The sequence below is a fragment of the Falco rusticolus genome, chromosome 3 (assembly GCF_015220075.1).
Source record: "Falco rusticolus isolate bFalRus1 chromosome 3, bFalRus1.pri, whole genome shotgun sequence".
In the NCBI taxonomy this organism is placed as follows: Eukaryota; Metazoa; Chordata; class Aves; order Falconiformes; family Falconidae; genus Falco; species Falco rusticolus.
The window spans coordinates 56642014-56662245 of record NC_051189.1 but is presented as its reverse complement, the minus strand read 5'-3'; the positions used below and the strand labels follow the sequence as shown (position 1 = coordinate 56662245).

Here is a 20232-nt window from a genome sequence, read left to right as displayed (position 1 = left end):
TTTTAATTACTGTGGCTCCAGCCTATAAAATGGAGGTAATAATACTCCTTATTGCTTGCAAAGGTTAATTAACATTTGTGAAATATATAAATGTTACCCTGACAACAGACATAGAAGAAATCAATAATTTTATCTTCAGAGCAGAGCATGCATGTTGCAGTGAATGGGACCTAGAGGAACAAAGAAGAGAAGATAAAATATTGAATGGGTGCTCACTAAATGAGTTCAGTCCCTTCTCTGTACCGAATACTGGAGAAAAATTGATACACTGCTATAAACTAACATCCATATCAATACTTTTTATCAGTAGGAATGAATATGTCTTGTCAGTAATTCCAAACATGCTCAGGTCAGTTAAGGACCCATGGGAAATCGTTCTCCTGGCATTTCCTAGCTTGTGAGCGCTTGATTTCACAACCTCAGTAATGTTCTTTGACAACAATTATTTGTATGTGGTATTTATGAAGTCTGACAAAATGAAAAAGACGTGGGATCTCTCCAAAGCTTTCATTAATATTTTCAGTGAATATCTGATGCCCTGTAATCCACCTGAAAGAAGACAGAAATACTGCATCAAAACCAACTGTTGACAATGTGATCTCACAAGCAGTATAGAAGGGACTATTTATCACTACCTATTTTTTGGTTCATTTGTTCCTTTTGAGGTCCATTTACTCTAAAAAGCAAGACCAATATAAACCTGGTACATACAACTCAAAATATTTATTAGAGTGACTATCTTTTATTGCCATTGTGCCCAAACAAGCAAAACTTCAAATGTTCAACTTTCTCCATAAACAGTAATTTACATAAATTACAGATTTGTTATATATAGTGAGCAAAATACTTTACAATTGCAATCATGATGTTCCCTCATTTACAAAGGTTTTTTTCTGTACTTTTTGAGCCAAATACAGAGTTGAAGAGTTGTAATTTAATATTCCCCCAGACCTACTTACACCCACTTGTTGAAGCATCAGGGAGTCCTGGTGGGTGTAACTCACAAGCTGAAGAGCCAAAATATATTGCAATAATGTTAACTTAATGTAGGGAGAAATCACCGTCTTTTTTATTTGCTTTTCTTGCTGTGCTCCTCTCCTGTGGCCAAGCACTATACAAGCCATATTCACTTCTCCTCTGTTTGACTCTGAGGTGTGCACTGCAAGGCAAGAGGTCAGGAAGACCAAATATGATGCATTTGGACTTGCCGTGTGGACCTATATTGACACAAATGGCAAATGTGGGGAGGGGATGCAGCTGAACCAAGCTGTGTCGGTGCCTGTAAGTATATTACACCAGCTTCCACTCCCTCTAGTGCCAGATGGCCTTAGAGAGATACCTTTCTGCATCTCCTTACCTCTGTGAGAAGTTACACAGCTGAAGAGCAGCAGAACACATCCAGCCATCCCTGAACCCCAGCTGAAAAGTGTGACATGCAACAACAGCAGAAGGCTGCTCCTCCGGGCTGAAAGAGCCCAATTCTGGGTTCGTGCCTGTTGGCTCCCACTGAAGATAACTCAAAGCTGCATGTCATTGGCATTTGGACAGTCTCAAAACATGGCAAGATCTTTACCTCCTTCCACCAACATAAACCAAACCCTGTGGCCACTATTGTTTTGACATACTCCAGCCGAAGACCTGGTCTGGTTAGACCTCAGGCAATAAGAAACTACTTCTGAGGAAATCAGAATTATTTCACTCTGTGTGTTGAAAGAAACACACTATGAACAAACAAAATGTTATTACTAATGTATAATAATCTACTTCTGCAAACATCCTAATAAAATCTGGCACTAATTATTTGGTCTTGGTTTTGCTGTCTTCAACATTTAAGCACTCTAACAGTGACGGAATTACTTTGCATTATGTGAAATTTTGGAGCACAAAAGTAAAATATTTAATCAATTTACATACTCAGTTGACACAACAGCTACAATTGTTTTAGGCAATTTTGACAAAATACTGTGCAATGAAATTGGTCTATAAATAAAATTTCTCAAACTTTCTGAACCAGAAATAATCTTAATTCAAATTATGAATAAAACCCATAATGATGTGTTTCATCAAATATAAAAAACATGAAACAGTGGTCCCTAAATATAATCTGTAGATAATCATAATAGCTGTACTTTTAACTGCATTTCACCATTTTGCTTCTCTTTAAGTTTAGGACAATGTGACTGTCCAGCCTATTCTAGAGTCATCTTGTGTCTTCCTTCCAAGAAATGAAGTTTCTAAAAGAAAAGGTCACAGCAATTGAAAGACAAGAGAGCTTGTGCATGGGCCTTTGCATGATCAACACTCAAAACATACTTAGAACAAGCCTGTATCTCTGAGTAATTCTGGCATACTGAAAAGATAGCCAGGTGTTTTGCTGCTTTCAGAATCTCTTCAGTTTCCCAGTTAATCAAAAAATAGGAAAGAAAAAAAATCACCCAACCTCACTTGTCAGAGAGAAGTCTAGATAACTAAATACTTTCAAATTACGATGCTAGTTACCCAGCTTAAGAAAAGGCTCATCTGCAGATTTAACAAAATTATTAGTAAATAACTTCACCATTTGTTCAGGATCATTTACAAACTCATTACCCAGATCCAAGGATAATGTCTTCACTCTGGGCACAGGTCCAAAATGGTCATTAACAATAGTATGAAACTGTTGTGGAGAAAAAGATTTATCATTAAAATATGTTATAATACTCAGCTCTTACTTTTCAAATGCACATTTTGTATTGAACCCAAATGGTACTTACTTCAGACAAATGATCTTCCACATATGGTTCCCGAGTCACATGCAGTTTTCCTCAATGATGCATGCAATTATTTTTCAGATATTTTATTTAATTATTTCCCTTTGTATTGCATGTGGGCTTGGACAATGAGAAGGCTTCCAATCAAAAAAGAATGCCATACGCACCTCCACGTGTATGGACCAAGGCTTCCAGCATCTCCAAGACTTGCCAAACAGGCAGTTTGTGGTTGGAGAAGAGAGGAGCAATGCTGAAAAAAATTTGTAGGTCAGGCTGTGGGAAAGAGCCAGGGGTGTGTAACAGTCTGTTGTGAAGTTGAATCAAAGTGAACAGGAACTGAGCACATTACCTCTGGTTTTAGATCACTTCAGCAACACAGCTCGCAGCGTGAAAGTGAGTGTGAATGGTTATAAATGAGCTTCCTTGATACACAAGTGAAGACTGAAGCAAGGAAAAAACGAACAATACACACATGGTTAGGAAGTGCTTAAAGTCACACTGTGCCACAGCAACTGCAAAGCACTCACTTGGGTACCTTATTTCAGCATTTGATGAAATAATTGTAATAGTTCTATATAAACAAGCCGTATTAAGCCTATACGTAAACACTTCTAAACAAGGATGATTTGTTTACATCCCCTAGCCCTTCTCCGAGTTTGGATCTGGCTGCAACGTGGGATCTCTGTGACAGGCAGTCCATTGTGGTAGTAAACTGTTGTTATGTTATTGTTATTATTGGAAGAAAAAACAGGCCTCGTAAATTACGTGCTGAACTAGAGTAACCAAAAAGTCCCTAAAATGAAGTATTTTTGTGAAATTGGATTTCCCTAGAACACAGTCTAAAGTTTCCTGAAAATAAAAGAATATGAAAATATGCTTGAAACTTTTTTCTGAAATCAGTGGTTTTAACCAGAGAGACGGTGTAATTATGTTTGGCAAATTTCACTGTAGCTTTAAAAGAAACTTGAAAAGTATTAAACGGTGTATAAAAAGTTCAGGCTTGTGAAGGCTCAGGACTGGGCAATGCTAGTTACATACTGTACCCTGTACTGTGTACTGTGTTGCACTCCAAGCATGTACCTATTCAGTGGTTTATCTAGCTAGGAGGACTAAGATTAGGATTAAGATTTCTTCTTAGAAACATGCTCATGGGCTTTGGATCAGTCTAGATAGTTTTTAGTTTGATTCTTCAAAACAAAAATTGTAAGTTAATTTAGGATCCAAAATCAATCACACAACTGAGCAAGCATTAATCGGTGATACAAACACCGCAAGAACTGTTGTCCTAATCCAACACAACGCTAAGGACATCCATAATTTTCTGATGACTGTATTCAGATTTAAATGTTTTACTCGCCACTTGTACCAAAAATAGATATTCCAGACAACTACCAGAGCACAAACTAAAAGCTGAGTCAAGTCTCTTTGATATCTGAGCCCTGCTTTAAAGCAGCAAATGGCTACTGCAGCTGGTATTCAAGTACCTTCGACAACCCCAAGCTGAAGGTACTGCCTCCAAGTCAGCAAAACACGCTCAAGTAAGTGTCAACTCAAGTCATCAGACCCACTGAAGGAATTCAGATTTCTAAATCTGTTATTTAATTTTTGCTCTACAATGGTTACTTTTCGTGGACTTAATCCTCCATTCCCTGCTCGGGCAAGATCGTACCTGAGGTTTCCAGTGCTTTTTGACCTGGTGTTAAACTAATGCTGCTGTGATACTGTGCCGTGACCTTTCCGGTATGCTCCAGTCCTTCTTGGAGCCATAGGCCTCCTGAAAAGACCATGTAGTATAATCACTTCTTGGGGCGTCCCCACACTCAACACACCACGATACCCCTAAATGCCAAGGCAAAAACCGTGTGCATCCCCCCTCTGCAATGGGCAAGGCTCGCTGGTGCCTCTGTTACTTTGTTCCGCCCCAGACGAAGCGGCGTACATCGCACTGGCTCTGCTGCCTCAGCACCAGTGGTCACAGCCGAAGCTGGATCATAAATGCTCGTCACCGTCTTCCCGTTGCTAAAAACGGGCAGGTCTGCAGAAAATCAAACGGTGCCGCTCATGAAAACGGGAGCCTGGAGACGATCCATTATTCCTGGCAACATCCAGAACTAGAGAAGTAGAAGAGGCCTGGCCTGTATATCCCCAAACCCACAAATATTTACACGCATTCTTCAGCGCGTGCACCGCGCGCGACCCCAGGGCGCCCACCCGTCCCGCTGGCGGCGCCTCGCCCAGCGCCAGGGCCAACCCCGCGGGTCCCGCAGCCGCTCCCCGCCGGGGACACGCACCCGCCGCGCCGGGAGCCCTCGGGGGGCGCGGTGGGGGGCACACCGGCCTGCCACCCGCCTGGGGAGGGCAGGGACCGGCCGTTCTCCCGCCTGGCAACGCCGCATCCCACGCAAGCCCCCCGGTCACCGGTGGGTGCCCTGCGGGTCCTGTCCCCGGGCCGCTCCCCACGGGCAGACCCCGCTGCCTGCGGCCCCGCACCCCGGGAGCCCCGCGGGACGCGGCGGGGCGGGGTGCGACGCCCCCGGGCCCAGCCGCCGGCGGGGCCCGGAGCCCGCCCCCGCCGCCCGGCCCCGGCCGCGGCCCCTTCCCCGGGGCGGAGGGAGGGAGGCGGGGCCGGGCCGCGGCTCCGCGGGGCCGGGCCGCGCCGCGCGGGGCTGGCGGCGAGAGCGCGGTGCCGCCGGCGGCCGAGGAGCGACGGCGAGCGGCGGCAGCGGCAGCGGCAGGGGCTGCGCACCAGGGCCCGCGGCGGGGGCGCGCCCGGCCCCCGGCATGGCCCGGTAGTAGGCAGGGAGCGCCGCCCGCCCGCCCGCCCGCCGCGCCCGGCGGCAGCCCCCGCCGCGCCCCGTCCGTCCTATGTGACCCGCCCAGGCGCCAAGATGAAAGGTAGGGACGGGAGCGGGGCGCCCGCTCAGCCGCCCGCACACGTGCACCGCGCACCGGGCACCGCGCACCGCGCACCGGGCACCGCGCAGCGGCAGGGCAGGGTGCTGGCGGGGCGTGAGCGGGCAGGTTGCGGGAGGAGCGTGCAGGCAGGGAGCAGACGGCGGGCAGGGTGCAGGCAGGAGCTGTAGGATGCGGGCAGGGCAGGGTGCGGGCAGGATGCAGGCAGGGCACCCTGTGGCCGGGCTGCGGCAAGGGCAGCGCTCGGGCAGGGCGCAGGCAGGGCGGTATGCGGGCAGGGCCGGCGGGGCAGGACGCGGGTCGCGGTGCGGGCAGGGCCGGCGGGTGCGGGCAGGGCCGGCGGGTGCGGGCAGGGCCGGCGGGGCAGGGCGCGGGTCTCGGCGCGGCCGCGGTGCGGGCGGGGGCAGCCCCGGCCCCGCGCGGGGCGCTGGGCTCGCGGCTGGCGCTGGTCAGCCCCGGCCCGGGAGCGGGCGGCCGTGGGTCCCCCCGGCGTGTGCGCTCTCGTCGCAGCGTCTTGTCCCGGCACCCAACTTTTAATCTTTTATCTCCCCCTTCCCCGGCGGCCCGAGGAGAAGACTTTTAGGTCTCCCTAATTTCTGTGTTTATTTTTTGCCAGCGTTTTGCGATGTTCTTGGTGTTGGATCTAAACATCTGGCAGTGATTAGGTGCCAGTAGAGGCTTAACCGGCTTGTGAAATGTATTTGGCATATTTCTCTTCAACATCCACCGACTGGAAAATATTTGGTCTTTGCTTTGCATCTGTTAAAACTGAAACTTTGTTTCTTTTCCTTTTTCTCTCCACCCCCCGCACCCCCCCCTACCCCCCACCTTTTTTTTTTTTTTTTAAATGGGTGAAACATGCCACTTCTGCCGGTGGATTCCGTCCTACGAAGTTGTGACTGAGAGGTATTAAATAATACACTTTTAAAATCAAGTACAGAAGCAGATTGCCAAAGTGCTACACTCTAACCTAGTAAAGATGTATTGGGGGTGTGTGCAAGAAAGCCTTCTGTTTATGAAAATTGATAGCCTTACAGAAAAAGGCAGAGACTTTACACACTGGGGAATACTTACAATGAAAACATCAAAGGACGTTATGGAAAGTTTAGGAAGTAGTTGAAAGCTTGTGAGAGCTGAATCTAGTTTTTCTTCAGAGGCGAAAATAAACTTGAAGTGTGGAAGGAAAAAACCGTACGGATAAGAAAATTGCTTTTGGGCACCAGTGTTGTGCCTGTGCATGGATTGCAGAGTTTGATTCCAGATGCCAGGAGGCCAGTAAACATCATGATAGTTACACTTAGTTTCCAGAGTCTGGGACACCAAATGATGTGATTATTTATTCACTTGCCAGGGTAGCTGCCTGAAGGGAGGAGAAGCATTTTGGGGGGGGTTATTTTTGCAAGCCCACACACGCTATGTTAAGTTACTTCTGGCACTGTGACATGGTGTTTCTACAGGTCCATGCAACGTATTAAAAATAATCTATTTACAATGTTCTTTATTTATAGGGTACTTGTGCCAAAAGTTTTGTCATCAGCTTGTCATTATCAGCATAGAAGTAATGGCAGGAGCAAACCGAAACAACGGGGATCCAATAATATAAAGCCATGTCTGTTATCACTGAAAGCCTTATGCTCTTTTTTGTTGGGGTTGAGGCTGCCTCAGTTTGGGGGGTGGGGGGGGAAGACTGGATGCAGAGGACTGAGGACAGCAATACTGTATACTGTGACTTGCATCTCCTTCTTCTATTCTGCTTCCGTCACTCTTCTTTGCAAAGCGCAGAAGTGGCATTTGGAGGGAAGATGTTACTCCTGCTGGGAGCACATGTTGGTGCCCCACACTCCAGCGAGAGGGAGATGCTTTACCCTGGCTGCTAGTCCTTACCATTCAGTTTCCTTAAGAGTGATCACAGCAATCTTATTTCTTTCCCCCACAGAGTTACAGAAATCAGTAATAAAGCATGCGAAGAAGAACACTTAAATGACTGTACTGGTGGAAAGAGAAAAGAGAAACTTCAAACAAATCATCACATCACGTGCCATTGCCAGTGTTATGGAAGTCAGAGAGCCAAACCAAATTTTGACTCTGTGATTTCCTTTTCTGGATACAGACATGGTTTTTCATATTTTCTCTTTAAACTTGATGGTAATGATAATTATAGGACTGTAGAACTTGGTGTAGTTACACATTTTTCTCAATAACAACAAAATGATCTGTTGATTGCAGCTGTCTCTATATCTACCCTCTCTGGAGAACGGAGGAATATCTAAATAATTACATCACTAAATATCTGTAAGGAACAAATTATATTTTCCATTGCTGGTATTCATAGTGTGTTATGTTTTAAATCAGTAAAACAAATTGAAGTTTATGTTTAATATGCTGGCAGTTTTATTTCCAGCAAACTACACTGAGCTCACAAACTTTGTGATCCGTTTTAGTAATAATTCATGTGATTTATAAGGGGACTTGACTGCTTTAGGGTCAGATGTATCTTCATCAAATGATACTTCTAAGTTGTAGTTAGTTATTGGGATACGAAGGAGTACTTGTTGCCTGGGAAACAAATGGAAACAGCTTCCTCATAGTCAAACACCACATGTTCAAAAGCCTTGGCCCTAATTTAAGACAGGGACAAGAGCTGTTAAAACTGAGAACTTCTTCCTATATATCTGTGATATATTTTGTAATTATTACTTTAAAGTGTATCTGTAACCACTGCTATTATCATGGCAGTGTTGATGATAAGTATTTGTGTGTGAAATGTGGGTCTTGTTTGGATAACAACTTGATAATGCTAATACTCAAAATTGGGCAATGAAAATGCCAAGGTGGTCATTTTGGAACTGTTGCTCCAGGATGACAGAGAAGATCTTAATTGCGATACCCACGGTAGCTCAGCTGCTTCTTTCCCCTCCTCTTCCTTTCTGCCGTCACAGGCACCTTGCTATGTACTGCTTGTGTAGCGATTGTGCTGGAGGACGAAACATCTGGTGTCTTCTTGTGCTTGAGGACTGGAATGTGACTGAATACCCCTGTGCAGTTCCTCTCATGTAATAGAAAAGATGCACAGAGTGAAACGGTGGGACAGGTTGTGCTGTGTTCCACCGAAACCAGTGAAGCCAGCGCTGCCTCAGGAATGCTCTGGTCAAACACCCAGCTTTCTTAGCATCAATCAGTTTGCCTCAAAGAAAGCTCTATGTGCTTTGTGCAGTTTTCAGTATGTACAGTACGTGGAGTTTTTATGGGATATACCAGTTTAGTTTGCCTTACACAGTGCACACTTAAACAGATCTTTAATGACGTGTCAGCCAGTGTTGCTAAAATCATCCCTTCTGGGTTTGAACTTGGAGCCTTTGATGTAATCTGCAGGTAAAGCCTCCATTTGCAAAAGCTGAGTGTGCATGCAAATTCAGTTGTTCCTGCTTGGCTTCTTTGAAAGGTCTTAAAATAAATAATCTATTTAGATGATATTTACCTTCTTGACAGGTTTTGTCTTTCCCTCTAACTGTTTTGATGCCACTACTATCTTTAAAGAATAAAGGAATAAATGTGCCAATTTTCTAATACTGAAGAAAAGTGTATATCTCTCTCTCTAATCTTTGTGTGCACAAAATCAAATGGACACTCATCTGTAAATAGGTCTTTTCTGGACAGAAGCTTCAAACTGCAGATTTCAAAAAAATCCAGTCCAGAGCACTTTGCAGAGGCCAGAAAGCATCTGAAAACTGAGGATTAGAAGTGGAGTGGTCCAGTAACCTTTACTTAGTCCAGTTATGACAGAGCTTATATGAATATAGTGACATAAACATGAAACATATGCAGGAGCTCTGAGTGGTGTGTGTTGGACATGTCACAGGACCCTACCGCAGAAGTTCAAAGGCATGAGCAGTTATAATAAATTCGTGATACAACGCAGAACAAATCCTGAGCGTGCTACTATACAGTCAGTACGTATCCTGAATTGTTTGGTAGCACAGAGGATTTTAAACATATGGATGAGAAAGATGATCATGCGAGCGTGTGTCAAAGGATATTCTTACTAACAGTATAGAGGAAAGCAGAGTGTTAGAAGCTGTGAAAATACAAGAGAAATCAGTTATTGCACAGGTGGAAATATTACTGTACAACTGCAGTGGATATTGAGCAGAATTAGCATATAAGCTATTTAAGCCAGAGGTATTTTTAGTAACAAGTTGTAATTGTTCATCTTCGCTTTCAATATTCTACTTTTCTCAGCCACGCTGGACTAAGAATAGCACCAGAGAACCTGTCCCTGTGAAGAATGCAGTTGTTTAAAATCTCCTGTAGCTCTTTCTCCTGCTACTTTGGATTACATGAATTTATTCTAGACTGATTTCGTGACAGCTGAGAGCAGAACAGAGCTCTTTTTTGTCACAACTGCTGAACGGTTTGCTTAGATCTGCACTCAAAGACCATTGTGCCCAGAGGTTCAAACACCTTTGCCCGCTAGCATAAGGAGGGAGGGCTAATCTTACAGAGAGAGCGAGCCGATCAGGCCTTGCAGAGGAAAACCAGAGTAAAATAAAGAAAGAGAGCTGGAAGAAATGTCAAGAATGAAAGCAGTTCAGTGCTGCGAAGGATGCGTGCCCAGTTATCTTCAGCTTCACAAAACATTCCTTATTCTGAGGTTCTGTGTGTCAGAACAGTGATTCTCTCCTTCCAGCCCTCCCTCTGGGAAAGCAAAATAAAGACACTTTTTACCAAGCACTGAAAGTGAACCTGATCCTCCTCATAATGTGAGTGTGGTCTGTATGACTGGGGGAGCAACCCAAGATGAATTGGCTTCAGAGTTTGACTGCTTCCACCTAAAACCACAGTCCCTTTCGGTGCATAAATTTGAGGTGAAGACTGGGACGTCGCTGGGGAACAAAGTGAATGAGTTATGGGATGTAATAAGAGACGTGTATTGTTAGGAATGTGTATGCCATTTTAATGCTGCTGTTAATTGCCTCCTCTGACATACAGACAGGGAGGCACAATTTTTCAGTGCACTAATGAGAACAGATCTGTTTGCTCTTAAATCATTACAACTGAAATATGTTTGCTCTTAAATCATTACAACTGAAATACGATATGATTTAAACTTTTAACTTCTGAGGTCAACCCTCTGCACCATGCAGCTGATCCTGACCCTAGTACCGTAGCAATGCTCTGTGGCACTTACTGGCTAACAAGTTTTGTTCAGGAAACACCTCTATTTGCTGTCTTCATTTCGTGCCTAAAAAGCAAAGCTAGATCATTGCTCTTACGCTGCTGGATTTCTTTATCTTCTTTCTGTTTTTCACATTCTTAATGTGAGCTCTCACATTTTTCGGGCATAGCAGTGGGGGAGTAGATTGAGACCAGAATATTAAAATGCACCCATTTGTCATGATTCTTGGTTTTGTTTGTCTTATGCATGTGTTAGGTGATGAGAGTCTTCAGTTATGTGTCAAGAGAGAATCTCTGGTCTGGAACCTTGCCTCTTGCTTTCTTGAGATACTGAAAGCAGATAAATTCCCAGACCAGCAGCCTGAAGGACAGAGGTGGGGAAAAGCTTCAGTCTCATTGCCATAATCCAGGCTCAAACGACATCCCAAAGGATGCTTTGGGATGTGGGCAGGTGGGCTGTCTTCTAGGACTGCCTCAGCTGAACCTCTGCCATGGCTCCCCTAAAGACCAGGTACTCTACAAATGCAGAATTCGTGTAACCCCTGTCCGAAGGAGATTACTTCATGACAAGTCAGACAAAGGACCGGGTGGAAAACATGGGCACAACACACACAGCCAGCAACAGTGACATTGTGAGTGTGACATGTCAGCTTGGGACCTCCTCAAAAGAGAAGAGTTTTATATGAGGGAGGCCTTATCAAAACAGAAGCAGAGAGAAAGACTTGAATATGAAAAGGGGCTATAAGGAAAAAGTAGTGGAGAAAGGCAGAAGAGGAAGATGGGTGAAATGAGGTATTTTTGACGAGAGAGGGGAAGGAGAGCCCATTAGCACAAGCAGGAGACTCTCCAGAATAAAAGCTGTGGAAACCAATTAGAATGATGAAGTCATCAACATCTGATGTCCGCAGCTGCTTGCTGTGCTTCTGCTGGCTCGGTTTCACCTCTAGGTCAGCAATTTGAATGTAGACCATTAACAGTGACCAGAAATGCATGTAAATCTGGTGGCTGCTCAAAAAGCTTTTGAAATGTGATATGAGAAAGATACTGGTGTTCACTGTTCTCATCTGTCTGAACAGTCGTTAATATTACAGAAACCTCACAAGTGGACAAGTTTTGCCTTTCTCTGAGAGGGCTGAGGGAGAGAGTGGGCAGAAGTAGCTTTTTGATGCTGCAAGCAGTCCCTCATGAAGGAGGTGTGCCTGCTACATGGTTCTGAGTGGAGTTCTGCATCCATGCAGGTTATGGGTTAAAGAGAGGAATATCATAATTTTTCAACTAATGGCCACAGCTTTTATCCAAATGGTACAAGTAAAAATTTGTCCTTGATAATATTAAAATGAATTTTACAGAGTTGCACTGGGATATAAATATGTAGTTCCCATTCAGTCAGTGGGAAAGGCAGGGCCCTAACTGTTAATGCTTTTTGAGAGAGTGATTTGTTTTAAAGGAAACTCTTACACTGTATGTCATTGTTACTACAAATTAATCTTAACAGTTCTGAGTTCCCAGTGTGGTACTTAGGGGTAAGTTCTAATGTACTGTAAATTGAGTTTTCAGGAGGATTATAGAGGAACTTCTAAAATCTGAGCTGAAACTCAGCATGACAATTTTCAGCCCGGATGCCTCATTCTCTCCTGAAATAGATTTCCCCAGATTTTGAAATGCAGTGTAGAATATTGGTGTCTTTTCTTAATTCGAGACTTCAAACAAAGTCTTTAAACAAGGACTTTAAACCCATGTTTACTGCACACAAAAGTTCTAGAAATGATTGGATACCACGTGCTTGCAGCCACCGTATGACCCGGCATCTCTAATGATGCTGAGTTCTAGTTTGCTTCATTAGTTAATTATGTTTGAACGGCTGAGCGGGGTGTACTGTTAAAAGGTGACAGCTGGACATGTACATTAGGAGCTTTCTGTAACACCTTCCGTATGCCAACAATGACACCCACAAAAGGAAGGGGATAAAATGGAAACAATTTCCCTAAAATCACCAGGCACTGAAGGCTCCTCAAAGCTGGTGCTGTTCCAGAGAAGGTACCGAGTGGTGCAGTGGTTGTAGGCCCTGTGTAGCCCTGGGGCAGATTTGGCATCTCTTTTGGCTCCAGGCCAGCTCTTTCTTGCTTGACCTCAGAGTGACTCATAAGTGGTCCATGATTAATTTATTTAAGATTTAAGAACAAGAACTAGAAATTACACAGTTCTACTCCACAGATTTTTGCTTTGCCTCTAGCAAATTAATCAAATGAGAGTCTAATTTGTTTTAGATTAAATGAATTCCCTCTGTTCACTGTGTTAATACCCAGCTGAACTGCCTTTTTATAATTTCCAATCCCTTGAAGCATTGTACTGTAACTTATTTAACTCTACAACTGTATTTATTAGAGGTGTTGCAGTAATAATTTATAACTGGAGGGCAGGCAGAATTTGGCATTGCTTCTTGGTGAGGTGTGGATATTGCCAAAATATCTCAAAGCTTTGTTTTTGGACTAGAGCTCTGCTTTGTACTGACTCCCTAAAATATTTGATGTATTGCTGCTTTGCTACAGCGAGCCACTAATTTTTAGCGTTTTGCTGCAAGCTCCACGTGACAATCTGCTGTAGCCTCCAAGGAGACTCTTGTAAACCTGATGAAACAGTTGATCTCTGGTGGTCCTTCCCCTGCACGGTTAAATACAATTTGTTGCTCACATGTGTTTCTGTTCTGCCCAAAGTTCACCTTTTTTATGGTCCTGCCTTCTGCCAGAGCTCAATAGAAGTCAGTGGAATAAGAAATCACATTTTAACCAGCTCTTCGTGTTTCTTCATCTTTCTTATTCTGGATTCCTTATCTTTTGGCTCACAGCTGAGAGCTCGGTAGAACAGTTTGCAAACAGATTATGGCTGGGTTTTCCAGCGCTAAAGAGTTAATTCATCCGTCTGGCACATAACAACAGATTCTGCTTTATTGTCTGCTTCAAGGAGTCTGCCCCTTGTAATTTTTGCCCAGGAAAGTAAGCCTTGCCTATATAATCATGTATGTATGTAACGGAAATATTGCATTCATTCCAGTCCTCTTTGTAAGTGAGGAAGCCTGGATTTAAACTAAATAAAAATATTTCCAACGTATGGCTTTCACAATGTCAACAAAACCTTCTTACACCAGTTGCAGCCCCATTCAAGTGTATGGTCACTGCTGACGTAAAAATGAAAAATTTCCTTTTGTAATATCAGCCACCAGTGCTCAAAACTCATTAATGTCTTCCACTCTGATTTCTGGTAGATACTGCCTGTAAAAGCATAAGGCATAAAAACATGCTGGAGATTTTCTTACTATTTGCTTTCCTACTTGGTGTGTATTTTCTTAACCTCTGTAATTCATCACAAATCACAATTTAATAGTTTTCTCTAGAAAAGCTGTTCCCTTTTCAATGAAAAATCGCATTCTCTTGTATTTTCCTGATTCAAAGATACCATGAAGCTTTGAGATTTTTGTAAAACTTGTGACAAAATGTCAATATTTTCAGCACTGGAACAAGGAGCTGAGGGCCAAGTTTCTGCCACCTTCGGTGAGCGCAATACTGCCTGAAAGAGCAGGCTGGGGCACATCACCTTACCTTGGGACTTAAGTTTATAGGCTTGTTTGTCAACTTCATTTTTAATATTTCAAACACAGATTCCTTTTGCAGTAGGTCTTTCAACCCATCCTAATCTTTTTTTTCCCAAGGACCCAGTGCTATTCACTTCTGAACATTTAGCTTAATCTTGTTTTATTCATTTCTTCCTTCCATATTTATTTTCCTTAAGCATTAAGGATAACTTAATGCTTAAGCATTAAGCATAACTTACATTACAGTTAATATTGTAAAATATTATATTTAGACATGATTTGAGCAAATTTCCTGGTGACAGTTGTAACCAAAAGACTGCTAAGGTTAGTCTGTTAAATAATTTTAATAGACTTCCCCTAAAATATGTTGCTGCTTGTTGCTAGATCAACTCACAGGGATTAAATAAAGTTTTAGCTGATGTTTTAGATTTTAGTGAGCAGGTGAGCCAGGTCACCAGTTGACAAAACTGTCCTTGCCCATCTCCACTTGTTTGTTTCAAACGCCATAAGTATTCTTCAAAATGAGGAGATTAATGAATAATTCTAAAGTATTCAAAGCTTTTTTTTAAAAAAATCATCCCTAGCAAGCACATCGTGCAGTGTTGCAAATATTAAAAGGTATATATATAAAGTATGTAAGTGTGGATATAAATATATATTATGTATAATATATGTATATAAAGCCTATATCTATATATATACACACACTGCAAATATAGAAAAGTCCAAAGAAACAAAAATATGATTATAAATGTGTGGCCAGAGGGCCATGTCATTGGGTTAAGCATGGAAAAACAACCAACTAGGGAAGAGGCCGGCAGCCCAGGAAGAAGATCTTGAAGATGTGGTGCAGGGTGAAGGCACAGGATTTAGACGCGGCCTGGCTGCATATGCCAGATAGGGATTGCCTAAGTCAGGTTACGCTCCTGAGAAACAAAGAGGCAATTGTATTACAGCCCTGATAGCTGCGGAGGGCAGGAAGCTAAGGGCTCTGGAGCTGATACCTTTCTTTTGTGCAGCGTTTTATCTTTTGTGCAAAAGGGGAAGATTTTTCCTGAATAGTTCACTGCTGGGATAAGAAGCTTGGTTGTTGACTGTTCATGGTTTATTAGTATTTATCATGTTTTGTTGGGTGCCCTTGTCTTCAGATAACATTTGGCACAATTGTGAGGGTTTGTTGGGTTTGGGTTTTTTAGAGATTTCTTTCTGCCTTCAAAACAGGGATGTGTTTGTTTTGCCTAAGGAGTGCCTACTGGTTCTTCCATTTCTTAAATGCACATCTGAGTAGGAGATCTAGCTTAAGGTATGGACAGAAGCACCACTGGCAGTGAGCATAATGTGTTACCTGGTGAAGAATAAGAGTTTTGAGCTGTTCTATCAAAAGTGCTGTCAAAGGGTGACGTTCTGCAAAATGATGTGTTTAGTGTATTCCTTTGCTGCTTCAGGCAATGACTCCCTCAGACTTCTGTGCATGGCACATTGTAGGTCAGAAGAGGTGTAGGTCAGATTTCTTGCTGGACATACACTCAAATGATTTAGGCTTTGTTGAGTCTGGATGCAGACTGTATCTTTCTTTCACCTTTGAATTCATTCTCCTAAGGCTCTGTTGTGGCCCAAGTTAGCTGCAGCACCAGTTAGCAGAGCAGCCTGTTCCTGTGCAGTAAGTCTGCGGACAACAAGGGTCTAACCAAGCACAGACCTCTCACTCCATCACATCTTTTTATCTGCTTTGAGCTTGCTTTTCCACCACCGCTCATTAAATGCTCCCTTCTGGTGAATCCCTTGACTGGCCTTTAAACTTCTGTTTCCTTCTCCCCTCCTGTCAGGGAAAGGTCTGGGTGGAGAGGTTGCAAGTGAGTCAGCTTCCTCAGTATCCCGTGCAGGAAGGGTGGCATGAGGTGGCAAGCAGCTGCTGAAGCTCCCTGGGGTGCCAAGCCTGCCGCCCCACCACTGCGATGCAAACCAACGCCCAGGAGTACTTGGGTTCTGGAGAGCAGGGGTTGCCGTCAGTCCTCACAGCGGTTTTCGCAGCGTGGAGCCAGGCTTGCCTGTGCGCCTCTGCTCGGGGGCGCAGCAAAGGCGATGTGGTTCCCCAGCGCAGCGGTGGGCTGCGAACCACTGGTCACCGCTTGGGAAGCTGTGTCCTAGATCCTGCTTAAAGAGAGCCCTGTGGAGGCTTCCCCCAACATGAAGTCGTGCTTGTGGGAGGGGGAATGGTCTGCTTTGCTGCCCTGGGAAATAGGGAAGTGGGAGATGGGCAGCCTGGGCTGTGCTGCCCTCCTGGGCAGTCAGTCGCCTGGTGCAAAGGTGCTTAGGCAAGGCTCTTGCCTTCCTGACTCAGCAGAAAGAAGCTGAACACGCAAACACAAACATATAATTTTTTTTTAAAGAAGCCGTGGGTGTATTTCTTCTGCTGATGCCAGCCTTTTCCTTTGCTGCTGGAAGGAAGTGGACAGAAATTAAGCTTCTGACAAAATAAAATTGTGGTTATTAGCATTTTACTACTTGCTAGCTGGTGAAGATGAGAACAAAAGGCCTTAAATGTTTTTTGTTTTTCTCATCGGTTTATCAGGTCTGTTTCCTATTTTTTATTGGATCGTGCTTCTCCAGGCCAAGCTAGGGCCCATGGGAGGTGCTGGATGGACAGCCAGCTGTCCCCTGTGACCCCTCTCTCATTACTCGGCATAGCTCTGTGTAGCACTTTTGTGCAAGTGGCCCAGCTGGTGCATGTATAACCTGAGCCCGACTGCCTGGATGGCGCCAGCCAGTGGGCTGGAGCGAGTACCGTGAGCTGGGCAAGCCTGCCTCGGTGGCACACCGGTGACAATTGTAGTTGTCATCATGATGAGGGAACATGTCTGCTCTTGTATGTGCTTAGGTGGCCAAGTAGACCTCAGGATAGCTGCCAGGTGATAAAGCACTTCTAGTCTGGATTTCTGCTGGGGATACTGGTTGGAGGAAGGGCTCTGAACTGACATTTCTTCTCAGGGACAGAAGTGGGATATGGAGGGGAAGGTCAGTAACATGCCTTACAAATCGATTAAACATTCAAGTCCATTAATTTATGATCATGCTTCTGTAAAAACTTCTTCCCATCTTTTTCCAGTGGTAGTAGTAATAATCTGTTGCTGTGTCTTTCTTTCTTTCTCCAGACGATTTTGCAGAGGAGGAAGAGGTGCAGTCCTTTGGCTACAAGAGGTTTGGTAAGTGGTAGCAGGTCTTTTAGCTCACTCTTGCATAGTACGTAGGGTAAGTCAAATACTTGCCATGAAAACCTTGCTTGCGAACAGCATCAAACATCCAGGTACAGTCCTGTTATCCACTTCAGTGGATATCTGCCCAGAGGAAGGTGTGATTTTTAGACTTGGTTGATTTTCTTGGCAAACATAATGCTTCAGAAATAGCCCTGATGAGAAGCAACAGGTGGTTGGTTTCATTATTTGATCATTAGCATTACGAAAACAAAGCCCACACCTGAACAGAAATGCATGTGCTGGCTGTAAAAAAGGTCCGTGCCTCTTACGTGTCCTCTGCCCAGTTGGGCTTTCCTTCAGCCCACAGACTGATGTGCAGCAGGGTTTGTAGGTGTTCTCAAGAGTGGTGGTATGGGTCCTCCTGCAGGCTTGCAGAAGTTGTACTGCCAGCTGAGCCAGGACATATGCTGTGCTGCTCATGAAAAAAAAGAAGTAAAAGTATACAGTATGAATTCATTCTGATGTCCAAAATTATTAAAATGAGGGCAGTTGCTTTCTTTTCTTTTTCCACTTTCTTTCCTTTTATTTTGATGTTTGTTCACTGCTAATGGCCTTGTGGGAATAAGGCAGTACCATGCATCTCTGCACAGGGGTCGGCAGCCTTCGAGGCTCCTCTTTTCAAGGCTCTTGTGCTCTCTTTCCCTGAGGGAGATGTTTCAGTCTCTGCAGCCGACAGCTTTGCTTAGGCCAGGCTGACTCCTGTCCCTGCAGCCACAGGGAGGTGATGCAGTGGCCTCTGAGCTCCCACAGCACCAACTCTGTCTTGGAGCAGCCGAAGTGGCTCATCATCCAAGCTGCTAGCTGCCTTTTCAACTGTAAGCCATCAGGATGAAAGTTCACCTTATTTTTTCTCTCCTGGGAAAGTGGCTGCAACAGGAGTGACTTTCAACAATCCCACTTGGCAAGTGGATAGGAAAGACAGGCTGAAAATTAAAAATAAAAAATAAGTCAACAATTCCATCCGTCCCAAAAGGAGCAGGGGGAGGCAGCATAAGGAGAAACAGCGTTCGGGAGGTGGGGATCACATTCGCATGACCTCTGCTACCCCCTGAACTACTCCACCGCTCCCTGCTGTTGAGTTTTATTTTGGATAGGTCAGCCAACCACAGAGGCAGCATCTGTGGCTTGGAAAGTCCTGCCATAAGGCTGCACGCAGGGTTTTTTCCGACCTTTTTTTTCTTTGTTCTGGATTACACCCTGGAATAGCAAAAAAGGAAAAAAATCTAGAGAAATGGGAATAAATGTTAACTGTTCATTTCTGTCAACTCCAGCTGAGTAAAAAGTATTGCGATTCATTAACACATATAAAAATAACGTCCCTCTGTGTTGCCTATTACCTAGCTGTCCCTAGTCAGCATGCTCTTGCAGTGAACTGCAAAAGGTTTTAGCGAGCAGCAGGCACCCCACTATCCTTATTATCCCAATAGTAAGTGCATTGTTGTGACATAATGGGAATTTTGCGTCTTAACTTGCTTTCATTTCTTTCTTTCTCCTGAGTAATCTGGTGCTGCCAATGTGAGTTATTTCTCCCCTTAGAAATGCAAGGTTTATCTGAGCATTTCCAGAAATGCTTGTGCTGTTGCACTTGATGGGGCAGCAGAGAGGGAGGGAGAGAGGGTCAGCGGTCTGCCAGTGGCAGGAGGAGAAGGTTTCGCCACAAAAGGAGGAGACAGGGCAGTTCCACCCTTGGGAAACAACCATAAGTCCCTTCTCTTTCATGAAAACAACATTGCTGTGGTCAGGGAGGTGTCCCAGATGTCTGCATTTCAGAAGAAGAGCTGAACTAAAGGGGGAATGGGATCGTGAAGCCATAGTATTGGCACTGGTGAGAGCTGTATAATTCAGTAGTGTCCTGATCCAAGAAGACTTCTTTGTCCATACTATTTTTAAGCCCAAACTTCCTCCCATACCCTCTTCCTCATCTTTCCCAGCAACTAGGCTGACCTGGTTTCCATACGTCCCTGCATCAGCATGCACACTCTTTGCCTGCAAGTGCTCATGCTTTTGTGGCCCCTAAAAGGGGTTATTTCCCCTTTGTCAGAAAACCTGACTTGGTGCCTTCCCATTTCTAGTCCCTGCTGCATTTCCAGGCAGCCTCTGAGCAACCTCTGGAGGGAGCGGGAAGGTGGCATGCACATCTTTTAAAACTCCAAATTCACTGGCCACTGTGTCAGCATTTTCAGTGAAGTGCCAGAGGTTGCTCTTGAGGCTGAAACGCAGCTGAGTAGCTCAAGCTCCTGCCTGACCAGTAGGAAATGTTATGCCTGCTCTCCCAGCTGGTGTTCCCTCTTGACCCTGCATCCTCTTTTGTAGCAGCAGGCGCTATGGGGGAAGCCCAAGGCAAGAATCAAGTTTTGTATCCAAACCCTTGGTAACAGGTCATTTTGAAAGGAGTCCTGTCCTGTCAGCTGGCTGGCGCTGTAGAAATCCCAGCACTGTTTGTGTACAGCCTGCAGGAATGGGCAGCGACAAAAGCAGCAGTGGGGTTTTTGTTTCAGGAGCCATGGTGTAAGAGCAGTTGTGTTAATATATTGTGTCTGGAGTAGTCCCT

The 20232-nt window shown here is 44.5% G+C and overlaps 1 protein-coding gene and 1 long non-coding RNA gene across 2 annotated transcripts in view; both read left to right on the top strand.

The window, feature by feature from the left end:
* Nucleotides 1-5435: 5435 nt before the first annotated feature.
* The window catches only part of COLEC12 (collectin subfamily member 12), a 102032-nt gene continuing 87235 nt past the window's right edge, over nucleotides 5436-20232 (top strand). The window contains exons 1-2 of the mRNA XM_037380557.1: nucleotides 5436-5645; nucleotides 17580-17630. Coding sequence (XP_037236454.1) covers nucleotides 5639-5645; nucleotides 17580-17630 — 58 coding nt within the window. The 5' untranslated portion in view covers nucleotides 5436-5638. The remainder of the gene's footprint in view (nucleotides 5646-17579; nucleotides 17631-20232) is intronic.
* On the top strand, nucleotides 6054-11061 carry LOC119144783. Its single transcript, XR_005103211.1, has 2 exons — nucleotides 6054-6569; nucleotides 7600-11061. It is a non-coding gene; the product is annotated as an uncharacterized LOC119144783 (long non-coding RNA).